Consider the following 10,335-nt stretch of genomic DNA (forward strand, 5'->3'; position numbering starts at 1 on the left):
CCACACTTATAACATGTCATGATGAAATCTTCATTCTTTTTATTAAAGTGTGACTTGATCTTTTGTGTCACACTCGTTTTCATAACGATGTCAGTCGATTCACCAGTTTTAATTTTCTCCTCTTCTTCATAGATTCTCAGTCTACTGTTAACATCTGTGAATGCAACATATCTTCATTTTATGTTGCATAGACAGCTAGCGGCTTTAAAGTCTGGTAGCCCACCAAGTATCATGACTACAGTAAGTCCATCACTCATGGTTTCACCTGCATCTCTCAGAGCTGTGATCAGATTCTCTGCTCTTATTACAGAGTCAGTAACACTCTCGTTGTGTAACTTACTTAGTCAAAGATGTGTATAGGTTTACTTAGTCAAAGATGTGTACAGGTTTACTTAGTCAAAGATGTGTATAGGTTTATTACTCTTGGCTTGCTTTTGCCAGAGTAATGCTCTTTTAATATTCTAAGGGCTTTCCTACCATCATGAGCAGCGTCATGCCTTATTAGTGACAGACTTTTGTCGTCCAACCATCAGTATAGTTATAGTGTCGACCATTATTAACTCAGTATAGTCGACATTTTTTCATGTGCATACACGGTTCGCTGCTCCTCACTGACCTCACCAGGTTTAAGTAGGATAGACTCTTAATTATCAGTCTCCTGTCCCCTTTGCAGAAAAACAGCCCCAAAGCATGATGTTTCCACCCCCATGCTTCACAGTAGGTATGGTGTTCTTGAAATGCAACTCAGCATTCTTCTTCCTCCAAACACAACGAGTTAAGTTTTTACCAAAATGTTCTATTTTGGTTTCATCTGACCACATGATATTCTCCCAATCCTCTTCTGGATCATCCATATGCTCTCTAGCAAACTTCAGACGAACCTGGACATGTACTGGCTTAAGCAGGGGGACACGCCTGGCACTGCAGGATTTGAGTCCCTCTCTGCATAGTGTGTAGCCTTTGTTACTTTGGTCCCAGCTCTCTGCAGGTCATTCATCAGGTCCCTCCATGTAGTTCTGGGATTTTTCTCTTGATCATTTTGACCCCACGGGATGACATCTTGCGTGGAGCCCCAGATCGAGGTAGATTATTAATGGTCTTGTACGTCTTCCATTTTCTTACAATTATTCCCACAGTTGATTTATTCACACCAACCTGCTTGACTATTGTAGATTCACACTTCCCAGCCTGGTGCACATCTACAATTTTCTTCATGGTGTCCTTCGACAGCTCTTTGGTCTTGGCCATGGTTGAGTTTGGAGTTTGACTGTTTGAGGCTGTGGATAGGTGTCTTTTGTACAGATAATGTATTCCAACAGGTGCCATTAATACAGGTAACAGGTGGAGGACAGAAGAGCATCTTAAAGAAGTAGTTACAGGTCTGTGAGAGCCAGAAATCTTGCTTGTTTGTGGCTGACCAAATACTTATTTTCCACCATAATTTTCAAATAAATTCTTTAAAAATCCTACAATGTGATTTCCTGGATTTTTTTCTAATTTTGTCTCTCATAATTGAAGTGTACCTATGTTGAAAATTACAGACCTCTCTCATCTTTCTAAGTAGGAGAACTTGCACAATCAGGGACTGACTAAATACTTTTTGGCCCCGCTGTAATTAGCATTAATTTTTTCAAGAATTACAGCAACTTTAACTTTTGACCCCTGTACAAATTCAAATTGACCTTTGTCACCATTCTTGCTGTTTTTACCCCATAACATTCAGTCACAGATAGACAAAACTATACCTTTTTGGAATCTCTGTGATCAAACAAATAATGTGGTATATAGTCAGTGAGGCCGGTAACGTGTTACTTAGTAACACATTACTCTAATCTGACCGCTTTTTACAGTAACGCGTAATCTAACGCATTAATCTTTCCAAATCAGTAATCAGATTAAAGTTACTTCTCCCAGTCACTACGCACTGTTATTTTTGCATTGTGGGTCGATCGCAGCATTGAACTAGCCCCGTGGGCAGGAGGAGGTTGGGGTTCTACTTAACTGTCCACTTTCAGCTTTTCGTCCCCTGTGCAATTCTTCAATTGGCAACTACCTGGCTCCCTATTTATAATTCAAGTGGACACCCTGCTTTTTGAAAGGGGTAATGTCTACGGTGTATTTGTGCCAACTTTTGTGCTTGCATCATCATTTGGGAGAGTTTTATCAGTTATCCACTGCACAACATAACCTGTTTAGTAGGGTACAGTCTTCTTCGTCTGTAGGAATGAACAACCCTTGATCCAGGTCATCTTTAGCCTTCAGGCATATTTCGTTCTAACCTCATTTTAACATGCGGGTGGAATGAACACCTTCTTGTGACATCTCTCTTGCTGTCAAGATAGCATAACTATATTCTCTCTACTGGTGGAGGAAATGTCACCTCTGAACTTGTAATACATTTCATAATAAAAGCCTTATGTTAGACACAAGAGTAACGGTGTTATCATTTCACAATACAGTCTGACAACCACAAAAATGTAAAGAGAAAAAATGCTAAACATGTTACACTGATACAGAAATAGCGCTGTCTGGCAGTGTAATCTACCATCTTGGATTATTGTTTTTCAAGTAACCAACCAACGTACATCACGCTGCCGTCACTCAGATTGGCAGTCACCATTTTGTACGAACATAAAATGCCCACTCTGATTAAAAATGAATGTCAGATGTTTGTTTTGCATCTGTCTATTGGAGCTCATGTGACCAAGGGGTAAATGGATGTCCTTTGTTTGATGAGTGGTAGAACGTGCTTGTAGGTTTTAAGTGATAATAATGATAATAACCTGATTTTGGTTGATTATTTGCCCTCCATCTATGCTTAGCAGCCATCCATTTCATTTGTGGAATCAGGATGCTAACCATAGTTAGCAACCCTCCAAAATCATGTTAGTCTATAATTGTTCTATGTTGGATTAACCCATGTGATGCGTACTTGAGGCCTCACTGTTTCTTGCTGTTAAATATTGTTGCATATGTTGATTTGTTTCAAGAGTTCTTTGTGTGTTTTCTCCAAAATTGAGATGATGCATCTGTGAATTGTAATACCTGTGTGAAATGTTGAAGTGTACAGCCACAAATGTAATATAACTGTGGATCTGATTACGCCCCGACCCCCCCATCTCCACCTTTACCTCCACCCTCATGGGTACACAGGACTTTGTATGCTTGATGTGATATAAAGTGAATTACAATGAAACACTTCTTTCTTCAATCTTGTATTATTGCTGCTTATATTGTGCAATAGTTGGAGGAGTAATGGATATAAAACTAGAGTTGCTCTAACAAAAATCAATGAAAACAATAGGAAAGGCAGGATGATAATTCAAAAAAATAAAGAGGGCACAAGAACAGCACAGAGACATAAAGAGAAACAGATAAATTAAAAACACCCCCTGACTGTACAGAGAGAGAAAATAATGAGAACACAGAGACATGTGCAGTGAGTAAATGTGGGGTACATGATGATGTGAAACCGTGGTTGCCATGGTAATAATGCCACAGGGGGTAATGGTTCCTATGACTCCTACAACAAGGCATGGAGGGGGGCGCCCCAGGTCTTCCGGCCCCGCTGGCCCGACAGCAGAACTGCAGATGGCCGTGTGCATGTGTGCGTGCACAGATGGCCATGTTCTAGACCTGTCCTTCACTGCGCAGGGTAAAACAAAGGCCAACACCATCAGAATCCCTGTGCTTTGGTTGCTATGGTAACACTGATTCTCTTTCTTGGATGATCTCTTTCTTGCTTTAAAATCCCACGAAGGCAGTCATATAAAGCAGATTACGGAGGTGTGACCTAGACCAGATTTTCAAAGTACGATCCCTTATCGACCGTTCCCTCAGAGCAGATTTCAAAGACAATATGGGTTCTGAGAAAAACGTTCAACAGTCAAAAGTGTTTCTAGCTGAAGTCATTACACTGTTTCACTTGGCCTAAATTCAAGCACAGGCTCAGAATCTGTTAAATCAGTTGTTAAATTCCTGGCTAAAAAACAAAAACTATTGGTCAGGGTTTACATAGGAAAAATAAATGTTCCAAATCTCTAAAATGGCACACATGAACATTCACTGATCACCCCCCCCCCCTTTTTTTTAATTGATCACTGCAGACAGTGACCATCTGGTAGGATAATATTTATACCACTTGATTGTCTTCAAATTTATTCTGCTATTTCTCTGCAAAACCTCAGCATTCTAAAAGAAAATAATATAGACCTTGTACAGACAGCGCAATCATGGAGGTCTTTCAATGTGAGTATAGTGAATGATATCTATCCATTTCTTGGAGGGGGGGCGTATTTGCATTTCTTTGTATGAGCCAGTGCATAAGTGCAAAAGTGTTGAGGATACCAGCAACTGGAAAAAGCCAAGGGGGTGCCCATGTTTCACCTGCCTGCAGCACATACATGGGTACATTAGGGAGGCAGGGATCTACCAGTTATCTGCCTGGATGGATGCCAACCAGGACCCAGAGCAGTTCTGCAATGTGTTGGATGTGGTGACATTTTTAAGTTCAAATTAAATACTTAATTCAGTAATGATAGACATTTTAGATGGTGTTTGGAAAACCTGCTTATTGGTGGATTACCACCATCGGCAAACTGCAGCCAGGCTGCTCTGCGTCAGCCTCATCCTGTCAGAGCTCAGTAGCTAAGCAGGGTAAGTCCTGTTCGTACTTGGGTAGGAGGCTTCTTAGGAAGACCAGGGTTGTGTGTGAGTGTGTGTTTCTCAAGGTTGATCTCGAGTTGTATCAGGAAGGGCATCCGGCATAAAACTTGTGCCAAATTCCAATGCAGATTAGTGCTGCATCTGCTGTGATGATCCTAACCAATACCAGCGGCAGCTGATAGACAAACAACAAACCACTATCATCAAACTACACTTAGGATCACTGCACGTCTTGTCTTCTGCAGAAGGAGCCACAAGAAGTCAACTGTAAACCACTGAGAACAACGAGGGGCAGTAATGTAAAGTTAAGACACCCAGTCTAACAAAAATCAAGAGGAAGATGATCCCAGTCTGCAGGTGAAGACAAACATGAAAGTTAAGAGGAAGGAAGGAAGGAAGTGTGTACTCACAACCTTTACTCCATATATTTAGAATATGCAGGATGTGGAAAATAACTTTTTGTCTCTCTGGTGTTTACAAGCATTATAATTCCAACTTGTGTGTGTGTGTGTGTGTGTGTGTGTGTGTGTGTGTGTGTGTGTGTGTGTGTGTGTGTGTGTGTGTGTGTGTGTGTGTGTGTGTGTGTGTGTGTGTGTGATGACTGCATCACTTACCACTATGGCTGAGTTTCGGCGGGACCCAATGGGCGTGGTCGGAAGTGAGTTCAGAGTGGGACTTGTGTTAAACTCTTCAGAGCTCAGGTTGTCTGAGCTGTCACTTAAACCGCTGCTGATGGAACTGCTCTCAGCCCAACTACAAGAAACAAATCACATCATCACTATGTGTGGCTCAGATTAAGATGCATTGCTGCAGTTTTGATCAATGACCCTTAAATCTGAACTGGGACATCTGAATTCAAGCCGCCATCCAGCAAATATCCCAGTTACTGATTCCTGTTTTCCCTCATGGACTAACCAAATATCGGATACCCTAGTGAACCCCCAAAGGGGGGGTCACTCTGCGACACCGGCAGACACACAAAAGTAACAACATATGCTGTTGTATACACATAAAAATCAGTCTGCTTTGTTCACATCTCTCCACCTGGACTCTCCCAGAACAAAGAAAGCTACCACTGATCAGAACAGGAAGTGACAGTATTTTGATCTATACGTTAAACATTTCAATTGCTGTGTCAGCAGGTAAACATGCCGAAGATGCAGGATGTGCAAAAATGATCGACTGATTTCACAAGTTTTATATCTCTGTAAGATGATTGTGGTTCAAATACAACAGCCTAAAGATGGGAAAAGAATACTGAAAAAATTCCACTGAGATCGAGTCTGCAATGTCCTTTTGTCAGATGCAATTGATCTGGATTCCAATGGAGGAAAAAACACTTTTCATTTCACTTTTTTGTTGAAGAACGTGACATGCTTTTCATGGGTTTTCATGTTGCAGAGGAGAATCAGAGAACATCATGTCCCGATTACTGCATGTTGTACCCACTTAGCCACTTCTACCTACAGTTACACAATATTTCCCCCAGTCTGCACCAATCAAATCCATTTATTGATGTTATACGACTCATGATTCAATCCAACTCAAAATTTTTTTAAACATGTTTAAAACTTTCATGATTGCTCACAGTGTAATTATGACCAAAGTCCGCATTATGGTCATAGTCTTTGAACACTTATTACACAGACGTGATTTCTGATTAGGTACACAATTTATGCATTTATTATGTCAAAAATAACAGTTGGGTATCTATCAGTAATTGCAAAGTGAGACAACCCTTAGCTGTCTTTCAAAATGAAACAAATCAGCATCATACTTTTTTTTCATATTAAGGGTAGCAGGGGTGGTGGCCAAGCGTTTTGTGCGCTTGGTTTCAGTGCAGAAGGTTCCTGGTTCAGACCCCAACCCTGCCACATTTCTCCATGTAATGTGGAGTTGCAACAGGAAGGGCATCCGGCGTAAAACCTGTATTAAAAACAACATGCAGATCCTCAGTGGATCTGCTGTGGTGACCCTAAGTGAAAACAAGGGAGCAGCCAAAGGGACTTACTTCCTTTTAAAATGATGTGGGTCTTTTGCTTGGGTGCCAGTATAGGTCACACTGTACCCTGAGGACTTGATTGCGGGGATCGAGGGAGTGGAGTGCAGGGAAAACCCTCTCTGTCTAGCCTGTTTGACACAAACAGCATCTGATTTCCTGCTTGAAGTGGCTGTCGCACTGCCAAGTGTGCAATGGTACGAGATGATTAAGGGCAAATTCAGGACACGCCTAGACAAAGAGGTGCCTGACACTCTCTGTCAAATATTTTTTAAACTGATACCATGTCATTGGAATGAAGTGGATTCAATATTTATCCTTGAAACAAGGTAGAAAAATTACACACGAATGTCATTCCCTAAAACCATTTTCTGAAAATTGTTGCCATATTAATTTAGGGAATAACCCCATTGTGTCTGATGACTTACGGACGTTAATGCTGGATTTTACTGTTGCAATTTGAGTTTTACTGGTAAAAAGGAGTTTTAAAATGGCTATTTACGACAGTAATCCAGCATTAACGTCCGCAAATCAGACACAAGGGGGTTATTCCCATTCTAATCCAATTCCAACGTTTGCACGGATCCGTGTCCACCACTGAGGGCTACATCTTAATCCGCATAATAATATAGTTTGGTAAAAAAATGTTACACAGACAAAGGGTGAGGTCGGCCCGTCAAAGCTTACAATGGCAGCAGCATCTTCATGCCAAAATGGAAATTCTGTGAGCAGAATCCAAATCACTACTTTCCTATGGTAGCTTAAGTTAATCCATTTCGGTGTCGTTGCTCCGCCAGTTGTTTATTTTTTTCTTCTCTCATCTTCTTCGTGTTTAATACTGGTTAGCAACTTCTTGATCTCAGCTGACAGTGCCATTACTGACATCTGCGTCGCAACGCGCGCGGTCAGGGAGCGGAATAACACATTAAAGGTGAAACGGTTTTAATATTTTGCCACCATTTACGCAATATTTTATGGTCTAAAATCTCACACGATTAACCAAACAGATTTGTGGAAAAAAAAAAAATGTAATTAGATTAGAATCCGTTGTAACACCATTTTAATTTCAATGAGTATTAACATGTTTTAATCCTTATTCCTGAAACCCAGAGTGTGAAACACCTTTGTAATACCTGTTGGACACATCAGTACAGCTGTCTGCTCTCTGTAAACAAGGAAGATTCTTTTTTAAGTTTGAGACAGTTTGGTTTTGATAGATTTAACATTTTGCTTGACAACAGAATGTATAGCATTAAGGCTCATAATTTTAATAGCTTCCTAAAATAATTAATGCAATCTATATAAATGAATATATCCTAGTAAATAAATGCACAATACAAAAGCTATTTCTGGAGAAATAAAAGCTCTGTGTCCATAACCAGCCCTATGAAGTGATAGTATAGCCTTCCTATTCATTTTGTTATCTTTGAAGGGTGCACCAGTATAATGTTTCCACAACGTCATCAGTCCAATATTGGCCAGAAATGCTTGAAAGGATACAGAAAAAAAAAAGCCTTCTGCATGTTTTACCCATTGAGGAGTCAAATATTTGCATCACAGTTTGATTTAATATTTTGTGAGATGGCTAGGTTAGAAAAATACATACAGAGAAATGTATTTATGAACAGATTAGTAGTTTTAAGACAAGGAAAAGAGTATTGGATTGGTATATACTGACGGTTGCAGTATAAGTATTGTATTGGACATGAAAAATTATTACCCTGCAATAATCATGCTGTTTAATCAGCATCTTTTGATATCCCACACCTGTTAGGTGGATGATGCATTTTGGCAAAGCATTCATATAGATTTGAATAAATAATTGTAGGAAATAAACTTTTTTGTGCACAGTAGTCTGAGATCTCTTACGAGTACTTCAACATGTGGAAAACAGGAGCAAAAATGAAAAAGCTGCATTTATATTTCTGATGGGTCTATACAGATTCATCAACAGAACTGTCAATGTAACAAGCGTCTAAACAACTAAACGCTTGAAGAGCCCAACAGATGCCTTTGAGAACCAGAAATCATAGATCACAGAGCAGTTTAAGATCACGTTACAGCACAAACCAGCAGCAAGAGCAGTCAGTTGACTGCTCTCAAGAACTGGCTGAGCCTGAGCTCACAACCAGACCACTAATGTGTGTGTGTGTGTGTGTGTGTGTGTGTGTGTGTGTGTGTGTGTGTGTGTGTGTGTGTGTGTGTGTGTGTGTGTGTGTGTGTGTGTGTGTGTGTGTGTGTGTGTGTGTGTGTGAATTTCATTGTGATTGTCTTGGCAGTGAGTACAACTTGCCTTCAGCTTTGATCCACAGATGTTATTTTTTATCTGCCATCAACCACACATGCATCTCGCTTACACAGTAACAAAATCCCTCACATTCTTCTAAAGTCCTAAAGATTCCTGTTGTACTTCAAGGTCCTCAGTTTTTGTCGGTCTGTGCGTTTTCTGATTTCCCAACTGATATCCTTAACAAGTGTCAGCCAACGTGCTGCTGTCATCCTGCACTGATTTGCCTTCCATAAGCTCTCCAAGTGATAAAAGAAAGTGTGAGCTTAAAAAAGGATGATAAAATCCAAGGACACTCACAAGAAGGAGTGTGAAAAGAGAGAGAGAGAGAAAAAAAACAACTGACAACCCTGAATGCAAGAAAGGAAGAAGTGCTGTTGATGACGAGTAGAAAACCTCCTACACTCTTTTCTTTTTTCCAACAGGCTCATCTCTCTCTCTCTCTAAACCTTCACCAGCTTCACCTCCTCTCCTTCACGCCATCATTTGCTTACAGCCGCTGGATGTTTCTTGTTGTAATCTCACTTCACTCCTCCCCATCACACTTCACCACAGCTGCAGACACAGAGTCTCAAAATCACCAATTTCTCAGATTAGTGCCACTTCCATGTCACATTTTAACTAATTTTAATGAAGCAAGGTGGGGAGGTGATGGTCTAGTAGTTAAGCATCGGGCTTGCAACCAGAGGATCCTTGGTTCAAATCCCAGCCTGACCAGAAAATCAGTAAGGGCCCTTGGGCAAGGTCCTTAATCCCCTAGTTACCCCCTGTGTGTAGTGAGCGCCTTGTATGGCAGCGCCCTGACATCGGGGTGAATGTGAGGCATTACTGTAAAGCGCTTTGAGCGTCTGATGCAGATGGAAACGCTATACAAATGCAATCCTAGGGCTGAAACGATTAGTCGAATAATTTGATTCCAAAAAATGTTTGAGGCAAATTCTGTGCCTCAAAGCTCCATTTAACATTGTAGTACATATGCCCGGCCTGTGTGTGGCATTGTAATGTCCCCAGAAAAACACAGAAGAAAACTAGAGCATGCGCATCACACTTTCACGAGTGCCACTAGCTTAGCTTATGGCAAGCCAAAAGTGGATGCTCTCATTTTGGCCGAACTTCTAACCAGTTTTTGGGTATTCTGTGTTAGTACGCACATGCAGCCGACGTGCTTGATGAATTCCTGCGCAAAAAGTAGTTCCTGTGAGATAATGAGTATATCTCATCTAAATTGATTCTAAAATTTACCAGTAATAAAATTATAACGGTAACTGCAGTTTTAAGAGTGGCCATAATAAATATTTAAGAAACTTAAAGTTTATGAGCAACTTCACCTGTTATTGCTCAAGTATATTGTAAACATTGACAAGATGCAGTTTGTTGTTGAAGA

The 10,335-nt window shown here is 40.6% G+C and overlaps 1 protein-coding gene across 7 annotated transcripts in view; it reads right to left on the minus strand.

The window, feature by feature from the left end:
* Positions 1-10,335, minus strand: part of LOC117512423 (neuron navigator 1-like) — a 261,229-nt gene that overhangs the window by 55,819 nt on the left and 195,075 nt on the right. For all 7 annotated transcript variants that reach the window (XM_034172486.1, XM_034172482.1, XM_034172481.1 and 4 more), the window contains one exon: positions 5,280-5,418. In XM_034172486.1, the coding sequence (XP_034028377.1) occupies positions 5,280-5,418 (139 nt within the window). The remainder of the gene's footprint in view (positions 1-5,279; positions 5,419-10,335) is intronic.

This window comes from Thalassophryne amazonica, chromosome 6 (assembly GCF_902500255.1).
Source record: "Thalassophryne amazonica chromosome 6, fThaAma1.1, whole genome shotgun sequence".
In the NCBI taxonomy this organism is placed as follows: Eukaryota; Metazoa; Chordata; class Actinopteri; order Batrachoidiformes; family Batrachoididae; genus Thalassophryne; species Thalassophryne amazonica.